General features: G+C 37.2%; 1 protein-coding gene across 2 annotated transcripts in view; it reads left to right on the top strand.

Annotated features, from left to right (window-relative positions):
• The window catches only part of UGGT1 (UDP-glucose glycoprotein glucosyltransferase 1), a 110,195-nt gene that overhangs the window by 49,574 nt on the left and 43,318 nt on the right, over nt 1-17,303 (top strand). Inside the window, exons 18-22 of one of the 2 annotated variants that reach the window (XM_049615805.1) lie at nt 1,023-1,187; nt 12,133-12,253; nt 14,985-15,083; nt 16,045-16,068; nt 16,563-16,657. In XM_049615805.1, the coding sequence (XP_049471762.1) occupies nt 1,023-1,187; nt 12,133-12,253; nt 14,985-15,083; nt 16,045-16,068; nt 16,563-16,657 (504 nt within the window). The remainder of the gene's footprint in view (nt 1-1,022; nt 1,188-12,132; nt 12,254-14,984; nt 15,084-16,044; nt 16,069-16,562; nt 16,658-17,303) is intronic. The other variant, XM_049615806.1, reaches the window with a different exon arrangement.

Here is a 17,303-nt window from a genome sequence, read left to right on the forward strand (position 1 = left end):
TGGCCAGATCTGATTAGAAACTAACCAGTCTGTTGCTGCTGCTGATTACCAGTTATCCAGCTGAAGTACTTTTCTATTTGTGATATCTACAATAGAGGCTATATATAATTCTACTATTTTCAGAAAGTATCAGTTAAAAGATGTCTAACAAGAATGTTTAAAGGAATGCTTTTTACATCTTGCATAGTAATATGGGTTTTACTCTGGCAAGCTAGTCTTGGGTCTGTGGTTGGTATCTAGGGGGAATGAACCTATATTGACAATCAGAGAAGACTCTTCATTGTAGGCTTGTTTGCCTTTTTGTTGGCCTGGCATTTCCCTGAAAAGGAACCTCTTTTGTCTTAGAAGAAGATGAGGTTTAGTATATTATGGAGCAATTTTTAAGCACTGTCTTCCCATCAGCCTTGTTTTGTTTTTTAAAAGTGTAATTTCTTTGTTAATGACACGGATCCTCTTTAATTTAGATTGGAGTGTAAATATTTCATCTCAGGCTGTCTGCACAGGAGCACTCTCATAATTTACAGCAGTCTGTCATTGTGCTGTGCATTATGTAGCCTCTAGCCACATGTGGCTTTTTTTTTCTCACATGTGGCTTTTAAAATGGAAATTAATTAATTTTAGGTGCTCAGTAGTAACATGTGGTTAGTGGCTACTGCTTTGGATAGCCAAGATACAGTGTCTCCATCTTTGTTAAAGGGTGTGTTTTTACAATCTTAGCTATAGTATATGTAATTAAGGTTTGGTAGCCTGGACAGCTTCAAAGTACCCTCACCCCCAAATTACTTTCTAATTGGCAAGGTTTTGTGGTTTTACAAAAACTCAATAATTCAATTCCAGATTACCCAGTAGGATATTAACTATGTCACTTCTGACATTTTTTTAATGTTTTTAGTTATTTCTTGGTAACTATATTTCTGTTGATTTTGCTTGTTTTGTTAGCACACGTATGTATGAAAAATATGCTTTGTTCTGTTTGTCTCACAAAGGACAAAACACGTTGTTTGTGGTCCCTTGTGTTTCAGGAAGCGAGAGGCTACTATGAGCAGACTGGGGTTGGTCCACTGCCTGTTGTTCTGTTCAACGGAATGCCCTTTGAAAAGGAACAGCTAGATCCTGATGAGTTGGAAACCATCACAATGCACAAAATCCTGGAGACCACAACCTTTTTCCAGAGAGCAGTATACTTGGTGAGTGGTATTTCAAGGCTGATTTTGAAAGAGAATGGTTTGCTTATGTTTTTGTAGTCTCTGTAGTAAGCAAGAACATTCTGTAAGTATTACTGTTTTTCATACACCACTTATAGTTGGTTTGTAGACTCCCAGAAAGTTCTGCTATATTGAGAATATTCATGAGACTTTGTGCATTGTATTTGAAACAGCTAAGTTTATTGTTTTCAAGATTAAATGTTTAAATGTTTGTTTAAAACATTTTAAAGTAGTTAGCATTTCTAAGAGACATTTGTTTTACTTGTAGGGAATTTTGACTTAGGAAAGACTCAAATATTTGTATACAGATACACACATTTACTGCTGAGACGGGTAATTCACGTGCCATAAAACTCAATCTTTTAAAGTGGAAAGTTCAGTGTTTTTAGTGTATACATAGAGTTTATGCAACTGTCACCTCTGTCTAATGTTAGAACATTATTACCACCCCTTGAAAATCCAACACACTGTAGCATTCACTCTCCCAATTTCCCCTGCAGTAGCCCCTGGCAACCACAAATCTATTTTCTTTATGGATTTGCCTATTTGAGACATTTAATATAAATGGAATCATTGAATATGTGGTCTTATATGTCTGATTTCTTTCACTTAGCATAATGTTTTTAAGGTTTATCCCTGATGGAGCATGTATCAGTACTTCATTTCTTTTTATGGCCAAATAATAGTTCCTAGAATGGATGTACCACATTTTAAAAATCCGTTAATCAGTTGATGTATATTTAGGTTTCCATTTTTTGGCTACTGTGAATAATGCTGCCGTAGACAATCAAACACAAGTTTTTGTGTAGACATGTTCTTATTTGTCTTGTGTGTCCATTCTACGTAGAAGTGGAATTGCCTATTTATGTAGTAATTCTGTTTTCAACAGTTTGAGGAACTGCTCGACTGTTTTCCAAAGGGGCAGCACCAAAGCATTATACTTTGCTACCAACAGTGTGTGCAGGTTCTATCTACTTTTTCCACATTCTAGCCAACAATCGATACTGTGTGTTTCTTTGATTATATCCTAATGGGTATGAAGTGGTATTGCATTGTGGTTTTGACTTGCATTACTCAAACATGAGTAAGGTTGAGCTTTGTTTCCCATGCTTATTGAGCACTTATATCTTTTTTGGAGAAATGTCTATTAAAATTATTTGCCTGTGTTTAATCGGGCTACTTGTTTTGTTACTGTTATGAGTTCTGTATGTGTTCTGGGTACCAATCCCTTATATATAGGATTTGCCAATATTTTCTGTAATTTCATGGTTTGTCTTTTCACTTTCTTGGTGGTGTCTTCTAAAGCACAGATGTTTTAAATTTTGATTAGGTCCAATTTGTTTTTTTTCTTTTGTTCCTTGTGCTGTTTGTGCCATATGTACAAAATTATTGCTTAATTCTAGGCCTCGAAGATTTATGCCTGTGTTTCTTCTGTTTTATAGTTTTCCCTCTTAAATTTAGTTCTTGGATGTATTTTCAGTTAGTTTTTTTATATGGTGTGAGGTAGGAGTCCACATTTTTTTTTTTTTTTTTTTTTATCCTATCCAATTTGGCATGCAACTGGATGTCTTTTGGGATATTCAGTTGTCCCAATACTATTTATTGAAAAGAATACTCTTCTCCCATTAAATTGTCATGGCACCCTTGTCAAAAATAAATTGAACATTAATGTATCGGTTTATTTATTTTATTATATTTTGTTAGAAAGAAAGTGCATGAACAGGGGAGAGGGGCAGAGGGAGAGAGAAGCTTAAGCAGGCTCCACACTGAGTGTGGAGCCCAATGCAGGGCTTGATTACATGACCCTGGGATCATGACCTGAGCCGAAATCAAGAGTCAGGTGTTCAACCGAGTCAGCCAGGTGCTCCAATGTATAGATTTATTTTTGAACTGTCTTGTTTTCCATTCATCTATATATTTGTTCTTATGTAAATACTTCACGGTCTTTTTTTTTTCCCCCCCCTTACAGTCTTGACTACCATTGTAATCAAGTATGAATTTTCCAACTTTGGGTTTTTCTTTCTCTTTTTTACTTTTTTAAAAGATTATTTGGCTTGTCTGTGTCCCCTTCATTTTTTTTATGAATTGTAGGAGTAGCTTGTCAGTATCTGCCAAAAGGGACCGTTTGGTTTTGATAAGAATTGCATTGAATCTGTAGATCAGTTTGAGGAGTATTGACATCTTGGCAATATTGAATTTTCTAACCCATGAACCCAGGATGTATTTCCATTTATTTAGGTCTTGTTATTCTTTCAGTGATGTTTTGTAGTTTCCAATGAAGGAGTCTACACTTTTTTCATTAAATTTATTTGTTAGTATTTTGTCCTTTTGATGCTATAAGTGGAATTATTTCCTTAATTTAATATTTTTAAAACTTTTAAAATGTTTATTTTGAGAGACAGGGAGGTGGGAGGGAGACACTTTGTGAGTTGGGGAGAGGCAGAGAGAGAGAGGAGAGAGAATCCCAGGCAGGCTTCACACTCTCAGCATAGAGTCCAATGTGGGGCTCAAAATCACAGAACCATGAGATCATGATACATGCTGAAATCAGGAGTTGGATGCTTAACTGACTGAGCCACCCAGGTGCCTCCTTAATTTAATTTTTGGATCATTCATTGATAGTGAATAGAAATACAATTGATTTTTGTATATTGATCTTATATGCTGCAATCTTGTTGAACTCATTTTATTCTAATAGCCTTTTTTTTTTTTTTGAAACTTTCTATGTGGAAAATATTGTCATCTTACACATGATGACAAAAGCATGTCATCTAACATAGTATTGATTCTTCCTTTTCAATCAGGATGTCTTTCTCTTCTTCTCCTTCTGCTCCTCCTTCTCCTTCTCCTCCTCCTCCTCCTCCTCCTCCTCCTCTTCTTCTCTTTCTCTTCCTCCTTCTTTCTCCTCCTCCTTCTCTTTCTCCTCCTTCTTTTTCTTCTCCTCCTTCTCTTTCTCCTCCTCCTTTTCTTTCTCCTCTTCCTTCTCCTCCTCCTCCTCTTCCTTCTCCTCCTTCTCCTCCTTCTCCTCCTTCTCCTCCTCTTCCTCCTCCTCCTCCTCTTCCTCCTCCTCTTCCTCCTCCTCCTCCTCTTCCTCCTACTCCTCCTTCTGCTTCTCCTCCTCCTGCTTCTTCTTTTCCTCCCTCTCCTTCTCCTCCCCCCCTCCTCCTTCTCCTCTTCCTTCTCCTCCTCCTCCCCCTCCTCCTTCTCCTCCTCCTCCTCCTTCTCCTCTTCCTTCTCCTCCTCCTCCTCTTTCTCTTCCTCCTCCTCCTCTTCCTCCTCCTCCTCCTCCTTCTTCTCCTCCTTCTTTTCTTCTCTTCTCTTCTCTTCCTCCTCCTCCTCCTCCTCCTCCTCCTCCTCCTCCTCCTCCTTCTCCTCTTCCTCCTTCTGTGTAATTGCCTGGCTAGAACTTCCTAGTATGATGCTGAATAAAAACTGTAAATGGACAACCTTGTTTTCTTCCTGATGTTAGGGGGGAAAGCTTTACTTTTTCACCTGTAAGTATATTAGCCATGGGTTTTTTGTGGATTCCCTTTGTCAGTTCATGGAAGTTTTCTTCTGTTCTTTGTTTATTGAATTTTTTTAATCATCAGAGTGTGTTAGATTTTGTCAAATTCTTTTTCTGTGGTGATCCTGTCGTTTTGTCCTTTATCTATTGATACGGTATATTATGATTTTTATGTAATGTTTTTATAGTTTTTTTTTTTTAATGTTTAATTTTTGGGAGAGACAGAGACAGAGTGTGAGTGGGGTAGGGGCAGAGAGAGAGGGAGACTCAGAATCTGAAGCATGCTCCAGGCTCTGAGCTGGCAGCACAGAGCCTGTCGCAGAGCTTAAACTTGAAAACTGCAAGATTGTGAATTGAGCTGAAGTCTGTCACTCAATTGACTGAGCCACCCAGGCACCCCTATAGTTGTTAAATTTTTTATACCAACTTAATTTCACTAGTGTACCAAATCCTTGCTCTTATATAGCTCTGTTTATTCCCCACATTATGTTGTTATTGTCTTACAAATTATATCTTTATTATATGCCCATCAGTATCAGTTTATAAGCGTTGCCTTTTATTGTTGTCGCATAAGTGAAATAGAAAAAAGAGCTACAAACAAAAATACACTGAGACCCTTTTTATATTTACCTATATAGTTACGTTTACTTGTACTCTTTTTTTTTTTTTTGGTAGGGATTCAGTTTATTATCTTGTGTGCCTTTTCATTTTCAGGGAATCTCCTTACTGTTTATTTTGGGTTACATATGCCAGTGAAAAATTCTTTGTTTTTGTTTTTCTGGGAATGTGTTTGTTTATCCTTCACTTTGAGTGATAGTTTGCCTGGATATGGAATTCTTGGTTGACTGTCTTTTCCTTTTAGCACTTTTAATATGTCATTCCATTGCCATTTGATCTCTGGGTTCTCTTGGAAACTAGCTGTTAATCTTATGAGGTTAGGAGTCTCTTTTCCTGTTTTCAGGATCCTTTCTTTGTGTTTCACTTTTGACATGTCATTAATTATGTCTAGGTATGGAACTATGAGTTTTCCTACTGGAGTACATTACATTTCTTAAATACCAAAATTAGGAGCTTACCAGTCATTATTTCTTCTACTAGTATTTCTGCCTGTAATGACTTCTGACACCAAACTACTCAGAGTTAGGCCAAATTTGACAGTTTAAGGACACAATTTCCCACAGGCATGCCCTCACTTCGGACAGACAGTGGGCACAAGTTTGGGGGTCCCCCGGTCACCCTTAATAAGTATGAACTGGATAAAAATGCAGGGGCACATAATATCCTCCTCAGTTTTGGTAATTTGCTAGAAGAGCTTACAGAGCTCAGGATAATGCTATGCTTACAATTTGTGTTACAATGATACAGTAATGCAAATGTGAACCAGCCAAAGGGTGAGGTGCATAGGACAAGGTTTGGGAAGGTTCCAAACAAAAATTGTGTTATCTTCTCCCCATGAAGTCAGGATACATTATCCTTCCTGTTCACTGGTGTGTGGTAATGCATGGGGTATGGCCAGCCAAGGAAGCTCAGCCCAGTTTTGGTGTCCAGAGTTTTTATTGGGGCTTCCTATGTAGCCATGATTGATTGTCATTGGCTATGTAATTGAATTCCATCTGTAGCCCCTCTTGCTGTTGCCGGAGTTCAGACTGATACTATAGCCCCAAACCTCTAATCGCATGGTTGGTCTTTCTGGCTTGGGCAGCCTTCATTGAATTGTTTCATTAGTGTGAACTGTTGAAAGGCCCACCATGAGTCACCTTATTAGTATAAACTGTATGGTCTGAGGGACCTACCATGAGTAACAAAGATGCCACTCCTATTACTCAGGAAACTCCAGGATTAAGAGATTACTTTAACAAGGGAGCCAGACAAATTCTTTATTACACAACTGTCTCTTTCTTCCTTCTTCTCCTTCTGGACAGATATGTATATTGATACTCTGTAGCATCCCACAAGTCTCTTCCTTTCTGTTCCTTAGACTGGGTAATTTCAGTTGACATATCTTCAAGTTTACTGAGGTGTTTTTTTTTCCCTGTCGGCTAAAATCTGCTATTGAGTCCTTCTAGTGGATATTTAATTTCAGTTATTGTATGTTTAAGTCTGGTTTTTCTATTTGGTCCGTTTCCATAATTTCTTTCTCTTTATTGATATAGTCTATCTGGTGAGTCGTAAGTCCCAAAGTTTCCTTTAGTTTGTGAGACAGGATTTCCTTCAGTTTTTTGGATATATTTAAAATAGCTGATTTAAAGCCTTTGTGGAGCAAGTCCAATACTTGGGCTATTTTAGGAACTATATATACTAACTGTTCTTTTCCTTAGTGTGGGCCATATAGTCATTTTTTTTGTAAGTCTTTTAAATTTTTGTTGATAACTGGGCATTTCCGTTAATATAATGTGATACTTCTAGAAATCAGGGTCTCTGCCTTACCAGGGTCTGTTGTTGGAGTGGTTGTTTTGTGACTTTCCCATGCTAATTCTTTAAAGTCTGTATTCTTTGTCCCATGTAGCGTAAGTCTCTGCTTGTTAACTTATTGGTCAGCTAATGAATAAACAGAAATTTTCTTAAATTCGAGAGTCTAAGAAAGTCTCCTGTTTTTCCCCAGGAGTGTTTGTATACATGTTGGGGTGCTCCTTGAGCCTTCCCCAGGCAGTTTACAACTCTGCCGTAGCCTTCAGTTCTTGCTTGAACAGTGTCAGGTTAGTCAGAAGTGAGAGCGTTAGGGCCTTCTAAGATTTTTCTTGAGCTTAAACACATCCCTGGACACTGTGCATTTGGCCTTTTAGATTCCAAGGAATATGTGAGAGCCTTTCAAAACCTGTTATGGACATCTCATTCCCAAGCTTTTTCTTTTATGTTTTTGCCACTTCATGTGAGCCCAACGTTTGTCACCACTTCAAGCAACTGAGATATTAAACAATTGCTCCTGATTCTTTTGACAAAGATACCTAGGAAAAAGCTGTTGGCACAATATGATCTAATTCAGCTCAACTGGAGAGAGCACCTGGGAATATTCCTAGTCTGCTGGTATTTACATTTATTTCAGAGTTACTGGTTTTCAAGGCTCCTGTGTAGCTGGGAGAGGTAGATAGCAATAGGGCAAGTTAAAGTGTCTTGAAGGTTATTTTTGCTACCAGGATTTAGCCATATTTTGAATAAAAGTATTTGGAATTTTGCAAGCCTTTGGTTAATTTCCAGAGTTTTGAAAAAAATTGATTTTTTTCTAGTGTCCTTGATGATTTTTTTGTTTTTTGTTTTTTGAGGAGGGGCTTTCAGAGATCATCACTCTATCATTCTGCTCAATGTCACTCTCACAGTATTTTTATCGTAGTAAAATATATAAAGCATAAAAGTTTATCATTTTAACCACTTTAAATTATGCATAGAGATATAATAAGTACATTCAGTATTATGCAGCATTTACCACTATCCATCACCAGAATATTTGATCATCTCAAACAGCAACCGTTTACCCATTAAATAATAATTCCTCATTGCTGGCTTCTGTCATCTACTGACAACTACTCTCCTGCTTTTTGTGTTTATGAGTTTGCCTCTTCTAGAGGGCATCATAGACTATTTGTCATTTTTGTGTCTTGCTTATTTTAAGGTTCATATGTGTTGTAGCATGTCAGAATGTATTTCCTTCCTATAAAATGGAATGATATGTATATACTACATTTTATTTATCCATTCATGTTTTGGACATTTGGGTTGTTTCCACCTTTTGGCTAGTTCACAATGCTGCTGTGAGCATTGGTGTATAAATATCTGTTCAAGTCTTTGCTTTTAATTCTTTTGGGTATATACCTAGGAAAATTGCTGGATTTTATGGATATTCTATCTTTTAACATTTTGAGGAACTACTGGACTGGTTTTTATAGCAGCCATACCATTTCACATTTTTACCAACAAATACACAAAAATTTCATTATTTCCACATCCTTACTGACAGTTGTTAATTTCTGTTATTAAAAAATAATTTATTATTTTTTTAATTTGGAGAGAGAGAGGGGTGCCCGGGTGGCTCAGTTGGTTAAGCAGCTGACTTCGGCTCAGGTCATGATTTCACGGTTCATGGGTTCAGGCCCCAGGTTGGACTCTGTGCTGACAGCTGAAAGCCTAGAGCCTGCTTCGGATTTTGACTCCCTCTCTCTCTGCCCTTCCTCTGCTCCCACTCTGTCTCTCTCTCAAAAAAATAAACATTGAAAAAAATTTTAATTTAGAGAGAGAGAGCTGGGGAAAGAGAAGAGGGGGAGGGGTGGGGATAAGGGATCTTAAGCAGGTTCCAAGCTTAGCACAGATCCCGAGTAGAGAGCTCCATCCCACAACCCTGGGATCATGACCTGAGCCAAAATCAAGAGCCTGATACTCAAGGGACTGAGCTACCTAGGTATCCCTACTTTCTATTATTTTGATAATGGCCATTCTAGTTTGTGTGAAGTGGTATCCTATTGTGGTTTTTATTTGCATTTCCTTAAGGACTAAAGAGACTGAGCATCTTTTCATTTGCTTATTGGCCATATGTGTATCTTCTTTGAAGAAATGTCCATTCAAGTCCTTTATTCATTTTCAAATTAGGCTTTTTTTTTTTTTTTTTGTAGTTGAAGTGTAGTTTCTTACATATTTTGGATATTTATCCCTTATCAGATGTGATTTGCAAATATTTTCTTCCATTCTGTTGTCTTCTTCACTTTTTTGATAGTGTCCTTTGATGCACAAAAGTTTTGAGTTTTGTTGAAGTCCAGTTTACCTGTTTTTTCTTTTGTTGACTGTGATTTTGGTGTGCCGAGAAGTCATTGTCAAATCCAATGTCTTGAAGATTTTCTCCAAAGTTTTCTTCCAAGAATTTTATAGTTGCAGCCTTGATCTATTTTGAGTTAATTTTTGTGCATGGTGTAAGGGTCTCACTTCATTCTTTTGCATGTAGGTATACAGTTTTTCCAGCACCATGTGTTGAAAAGACCAGAAATATATTTTTAAAAGAAGCTACTTATTGTGCTGATTGTTAGTGCATTTATTAAAACAAGCCCAAAAAACATAAAAAGTGTTGGCTAAATTCTATTACATGTCTCCTTATGAATGAGGACCTATCCTGGTAGTTTACTAGGGAATTTATTGTTCATGGAGCTACTGAAATAAAATATGAAAACATAGTTTTTATTTGAATGAATTTGGCTTAATTTTCCAAAGTTAAGAATAGTCTAGAAGAATTGATAATTACTTTCTTTGTTCAAGTGATATTAATAAAAAGATGAAAGATAATTCAAACATTTTTGTTTTCCAGCATCCACTTAAACTATTTCTTTTACAACATTGTTGGATGTAAAAATTCAGAAGAGTTTTTCTGTTTTTAGACACCAACATACGTATTGTTTAAAAGAATGGTCATTTTCAAATATTCCCTTTTTGAATGCTAGTTTTCCTCTGTTTTTCCTTATATTGCCAGTGAGAAGTTTGGTTTGGTCTAGCTAAAGAAAGTTTTGTTTTAAATATTATGGCATAAGTCATATGTGCTCCTGTACATATTTAGAAGATACTAAATTGGGGAGAATATTCAAGTGTGTAAAGTAAAAATGAAAGTTCTTCCCTTCATCTCAGTCCTTAGAGAAATAACTCTTTGTGACTTCATGTATGTTGAAATATATGTTTACATTTGTATTTTTTAGCTTACCTTTCTAATTGAATACGTTTTAGCTTTGTGTTTCTGAACATACAGCTCTATGTCAGTACTTTTAGATTGCTGCATAGTTTTTGAAGAACGAGCAATAATTGGGGCGCCTGGGTGGCTTAGTCATGTAAGTGTCTGACTTGATCTCAGCGCAGGTCATGATCTCACAGTTCATGGGTTTGAATCCTGTGTTGGGCTCTCCACTGATGACACAGAGTCCGCTTGGGATTCTCTCTCTCTTCCTCTCTCTCTGCACCCCCTCACTTGCATGCTGGCTCATGTGCTGTCTCTCTCTCTCTGTCTGTCTGTCCCTCTCAAAACAAATAAATAAACTTAAAAAAAAAAAAGAATGATCATTTATTTCATCCCCTGATATTGGACATTGCTTGTAAAGTTGTACTGTTATAAATAGTGCTGCAGCGAATAGTCTCATATGTATATCTTTGTACCTTATTTATTTATTTTTTTGAGAAATATCAATTTTTGGAATTGTTTTGTCAAAGGGTATGATACATTTAAAATTTTGAATTAGAGTCACTGTAAAAAGGTACAATATGCAGATGGTATGAAATTCAAAATGTGTATAGAGGTATAAATGAAGAGAAACTTACCCTTTCACTCCTATTTGCCTGCCATTCATCTTCTCTTAGAAATAATCATTGTGTGTGCGTGCGTGCGTGTGTGTGTGTGTGTAGACAGGCTGCATCAAAAGTTATGTACATTTAAAATTTTGATAGATGTTGCCAAATTGCTTTCCCTCAGCTGGCTAGGCTTCTAACTGGAATCAATTCAGATTTATAATAGAGACCAAAGTTGTATACATGGGGGTGTACATCTCTGCTAAGTCATCTAGTACCTCTGTAAGTCTGTTGGGTTGTATGGATGGTTCATAGACTCATTATTAGTTTATAGTTTGAGAATTTGCATATGATTTCCCTTTCTTGGGATAATCAGTAGCCACAGAAGATGACTGATTGGAGTTTTTTAGACTTGACTGTGTATATTTGATTCACATCTATCTCTTCCTCGAAAATTGCTTTCAAATATGGTTTTGTATGAAATATTTTGAGTGTGAGAACTTGCAAGTTTCCATAGCCATTTACGCTTCGATTTGAGATCACTTCATGGAGTACAAGTATTTCTGTGTATCTGAGAGGCATGAAAAGGAAGAGAAAACGATAAGTGATTTTTCCTCCCTGCTGTGTAATTGTGACTCTGGAAATGTAGCATTACTTGGATGCCTGAGGTTGCAAAAAGCTTGTAGTGATTTTTATAAAATACGTTAAGTGCTTAAAAGAAGGCATTTGCCTTTTTCCTTTGGAGAGAGGCTAACTATGAGCAGATCTTAGGATGGATTTTTTTTTTTTTATGTTAACTTTTATCTAGTTTGTAGAGTTTGCTTATTTCTGGGGGAAGAACAGTGATGTGTGGAGAGACCACAGAAACAGGGGTTTGCATTTCATATTTGGATCCCCTTAGCTCTTTGGTAAGGTATGTCACCTTTCTATACCTCAGCTTCCATCTTTAAAATGGATGTCACTAACATTGGCTTCGTGTTGATGCAGAGTTAAAGGTAATGTACATAAATAACATGTCAAGCTGTGCTTGGCAGTGATAGGGACCTATAAAATGAGAACTTCAGTTTTTGGCTCTTACCAGTATAAAGTTAATGCTTTTTAGTGCCTAATAAATGATTATTGCTGTAATTGGTTTAATGCTCGTTCCACTCCCACCAGTTCCTTTTTTCCTTTTAGGGTGAATTGTCCCATGATCAGGATGTGGTAGAGTATATCATGAATCAGCCAAATGTTGTTCCACGAATCAATTCGAGGATTTTGACATCTGAGCGAGAATACCTGGATTTAACAGCAACCAGTAAGGATCATTTCAGGAAGAACTTCGGACCTTTTTTGATTTATGTTTCAGAACCTTTGCATCTGTTGGATTGTAATGTTCAGAAGATAACCTAAGATTGTGACACAGTCTTATGTTTTAATTCATAATATTAGCCTCTAAATTCACAAGAATTTTCTCCAAGTTTATATAGATAAATCCTTGTAAGCTTTGAAAAAATCCATTGGCTTTTAAATGCCAGCTAAACAGGCCTTGGGTGATGAGACTACATCTGTATTTTTTTTTTTTTTTTTTTTACAGTTGTAGAGCTGTTAAGCAGCTGTCTTTTCTTCATCTTTGTTCTAGAATCAGCCAGCAGTGATGTGGACGAACACCTCAGGTGGTTTTACTCTGAGAAGCTAGGAATACCTGTCTAAAAATAAACCTTCATTGAGACATAGTGTACATGCCACAAAACTCAGCCTTTTGAAAACTTACACATTTTATTTATTTATTTATTTTTTTAAATTTTTTTTTTCAACGTTTTTTATTTATTTTTGGGACAGAGAGAGACAGAACATGAACGGGGGAGGGGCAGAGAGAGAGGGAGACACAGAATCGGAAACAGGCTCCGAGCCATCAGCCCAGAGCCTGACGCGGGGCTCGAACTCACAGACCGTGAGATCGTGACCTGGCTGAAGTCGGACGCCCAACCGACTGCGCCACCCAGGCGCCCCGAAAACTTACACATTTTAAAGCACACAGTTTTAACGTATTCTCAGTTGTCTAATCATCACTGTCTAATTTTAGAATATATCTCGTTGCCCCAAGAAGAAATCATGTAACCATTAGTAGCTACTCTCCATTTCCCCTCACAACCGCTGACCTAGTGTCTGTTTCTAAGGGAGTTTTCTACTGGATATGCCATATAATTCAAGTTTTCTGTGACTGGCTTCTTTCACTCAGCATAAAGTTATTGTTTACCCATGTTGCAGCATGTCTCAGTACTTCATGCCTTTTTATGGCTGATGTTTTCTTATATGGACAGTCCACATTTGGCTTACCTAATCCTCAGTTGATGGATGTTTGCGTTGTTTCCACAAGAATACCTTTCCAGAGGTAGTTGTGTGAACAGTGTCTTCCTTCTGCCTTTCCTTGTGACTTTGAAGGCCACTTCAGCAAATAGCTGGAAATGAGGTGGAGCTGTTGTCACTCGCCCTGGGGATGTCACTGGGTGAGAAAGATAAGCATAACAGAGAAGTCCAAGCCAAGGGCCTTTGCTGCTGTGGTGGGTGTGATGCACACAGCTCCAGGTGTGGTTGTTCCTTTATGGCAGCTGTCTTTAATCAACTTGAAACCAAATTCCTTTTAGAGGAAGAGGGACATCTCTCTGCTTCTGTTTGAAAAAGGAAGTGGTTAGAGAGTGAGATAAACTGTTTCTTCATAGTTAGGTTTTAGCTTTTTACCACTAGTTTGAATAGAGCAAATCAAGCAGTATTATGAGTCTTTGTTCTAAGTTTTTGTTGTTTCCATCATTTAAAATTAAACTGTAAAGAACTCTTTTTGGAGTACTCCTGAATAAGGAGCACAACAGTAGTTCAGTGTTTTGGGGTACCTTTCTCCACTAAATGTTGTAGTGCTCAGCTGTGAAGTGATGCTGGTTCACAGGGCCGAAAATGCAGTTTGCCTCATGAACATGTTGGAGCTGTCCTTGGAGGAGCAGCCGGCATCCTTCTGACCCAGTGGTCCTAGCTCTATTATTACCTACCCTGCCCTTGGCCTTTGTTGTCCTGGGACCTTCTTAGAAGGATACTAAGTTTCAAGGCTTTAAGTCTTTTGGAGCCTTTTCCCCTCCCCTGCATGATGTCATGAGCTCTTACTTCGCATTGCTTTCCTTTTACTTGAATCCTGACTGGAAGGATAGTAGGCCCCAGGCATAGTTGGTTGAGTGAAAGGACAGATGGGTGCATGGGTGGATACACATAGGTGGTGGGGTGGATAAGCCAGCTGTGCTTGGAGGATGGTGAGAGAAGAGTGGCATTTGTGTCGGAACACAGTAATGCAGAAGATTGGGGACATTCTTGGACATAGAGGGTTTATTATACAGAACAGAGACCATTTTGTAGGTAGGAAGAAATTACTGGGTAGTTCAGATCAAATGAATGAGTCGATGAAATTGGGATTTTAGCTAGAGTAACCCAAGGAAAAATGGTTGATAAGAGCATGGCCAGAGGCCATTAGTTGGAGAAGAGACTTGTCTAAAAAGAATGAAAATGACCTTTTGTTTATATTAAAGCTAAAATTGTATTATTTTGTTAGACGTGTAAAAAATGAAAGTCAGAGTCTTAGATCTTCTCTCCCATCATTCTCCCTCTTGCCCTCCATCGCCCAGTGGTATGGGGAAGGGCTTACTCAGGTGCGTCGACTATGGAAGGGAGACAAGGAGTTAGGGGATCTTATTAAGAGATTGGTTTCTAGTTGTAGAGTCATCGGGGTGGAATAGAATAAATATAAACCGTTAAAGTTGTGCATGTATGTATATACATACATGAAAGTTATATGGGATGTGTCCATTTTTTATTAACTTTGTGTCTTAAAATGTGATTAATGGGTAGGTGTCTTGTGAACTTGTTCAGTAAACATGAAACAACAGATTTCACTTATGTGTTTTTTATAAATCTTGTATTATGGTCAAATCAGTTTATTATTTGAATATTAACATTGGATTGAATTAGGCATGTTAATTATAAATCTGTTTCAATTTTTTTTTCAGATAACTTTTTTGTGGATGACTATGCCAGATTTACTGTCTTGGATTCCCAAGGCAAAACTGCTGCTATAGCCAATAGTATGAACTATCTGACAAAGAAAGGTAATCCATTTCTGGCTTATCTTGGATTCAGCATTTTTTTTTTTTTTAGTATTTGTAGAAGTAATTGAATCTTTAAGTGTCTATTGGAGATTCCATAATTTTTTTCATTATTTCTCCAATGATTTGAATTTAGGAAATACCTATTTAAAATTCTTTTGTATGTTTTTGAAAATTCAAATGTTTTTATAAATTTATATTAGATATTAAGGTCAAATGAAACTTATTTTCGTGATTTTAAAATGAAAACATTTATGATGTAAACATGGGTTAATGGATTGCAAATTAGTTTGACTTACCTCTTCAGTGACAACACTGATTTAATTTTTTTAGGGTTTATAGGATAAACTTGGTTCTAGGAATCCTTGTGCATATTTTAAAACTGATCTTAATATGGAATCAGCTAGTTAGGCCAAAGTTGTGTGAAGTGATATTTTAATGGCAGACAGATGTTTTCCCCCTCTAGCCACTTATTACTCCTTCAGAGCACTGACTGTCATTTAAGACAGCTCTTTTTTTTTAAATGTTTATTTATGTATTTTGAGAGAGAGAGAGAGAGAGAGTATGCCCATGCCTATGCAAGCGGGGGAGGGCCAGGGAGAGAGAGAGAGATTGAGAGAGAGAGAGAGAGAGAGAGAGAGAGAGAGAAGCCCAAGCAGGCTCTGTGCTAAAATTCATAAACTGTGAGATCATTGCCCCTAGGCAGCTATTTTTATCTTTGCTTTAGTCTTCTCCTAGAGAGAATTTCTGGCTTCCTAGATCTATGTGAATAAAAACAATTGCTCCATTTGGTTCAAGAAAATTGGTTCTGAGGGGCCCTGGAACAGTGCTGTACCATTAGGGGGACTATGGAGCAGAGAGAAGATTGATCATGTTAGACATTATTTAAAATTTTGACTTTATGGTAGGCATCAGTTATAGCAATGACATTTTCTTCTACTCTTTTTCCTTTACCTCTGTCTAGGAATGTCCTCCAAGGAAATCTATGGTAACTTTAAACTTTAGAATGTTTTGTTTCTTTTCTTAATTATCTTACGTGGTTTCAGGCAGCATTGTGATTTAGAATTTATTGATACTTTATTGTGACCTTTCTAGAACCTGTGGATAACAGTAGATAATTTTTCAAATGCAGACAAAATTTGTGTAAATGTTTGCAAAGAATTCTATTTCAGAAAGTTACAAATCCATATGATTAAAGACTATGATCTGTTACCCACATGTTTCATTGTACATGCTAACAGATGCCTAAACCATAGTAGAATTAATAAGTGCATGTTCCTAGCTTGTAATTAAGCCAATTGGAAGGTTACCCTGCTTTCGTTCTAGTAGAGAAATTTCACTACTTCTGCTTTGTATTTTTATTAAACATCATTTTCTTATTTTTTGCATGGTTTTCAGAAATTATTTGGCTTAAGAACAATACTGAAACGTGGAATGTGCTTTTTTCCCTCCGACTCAGTATGTTGTTTTCTTTTTATATAGATGATTCCTTCATTAGGCCTGTAACTTTTTGGATTGTTGGAGATTTTGATAGCCCTTCTGGAAGACAGTTACTGTATGATGCTATTAAACATCAGGCAAGTGTCTACACCTCCACTCTGTGTACTGATGTTACTGTTCTGTGCGGAAGGCAGCTGTCCTGCTGTCTTAGTGCTTGAGGGAAAGGAGCATTGTTTCTTTGAAGGTCTGTCTTCTGGTGAGAAAAGAGAGGAGACTGCAGTGTTCAGACTTTATTTAAGGGAATAGATTCTTTTTTTTTTTCTTTTAATGTTTATTTTTCAGAGAGAGTGAGAGTGGGGGAGGGGCAGAGAGAGACGGAGACAGAGGATCTGAAGTGGGCTCTGCATTTTCAGCACAGAGCCCACTGTGGGGCTTGAACTCATGGACTGTGAGATCATGACCTGAGCTGAAGTCAGATGCTTAACCGACTGAGCCACCCAGGCGCCCTGAGAATTGAAATTAAAAAAAAAATATTTTAACTGAAGTAAAATATAGGATCAAAAGAAGTGCACAAATCATAAGATACATAGTGTCTCAAAGGGAACACCCAGGTGGCCACCATCTCAGTCAAGAAATAGAGAATTATTGAATTCCTGAAAGCCTTCTCTTGCTTGTCTCCATCACCCTGCTCCCCATTCCCTCTTCTTGATTATTTTTTACTTTATTTAAATGGAATCTTATATATGTTTGTTTGTTTTCTTTATTCAGCATTTTGAGATTTAT

This window comes from Panthera uncia, assembly GCF_023721935.1.
Source record: "Panthera uncia isolate 11264 chromosome C1 unlocalized genomic scaffold, Puncia_PCG_1.0 HiC_scaffold_3, whole genome shotgun sequence".
In the NCBI taxonomy this organism is placed as follows: Eukaryota; Metazoa; Chordata; class Mammalia; order Carnivora; family Felidae; genus Panthera; species Panthera uncia.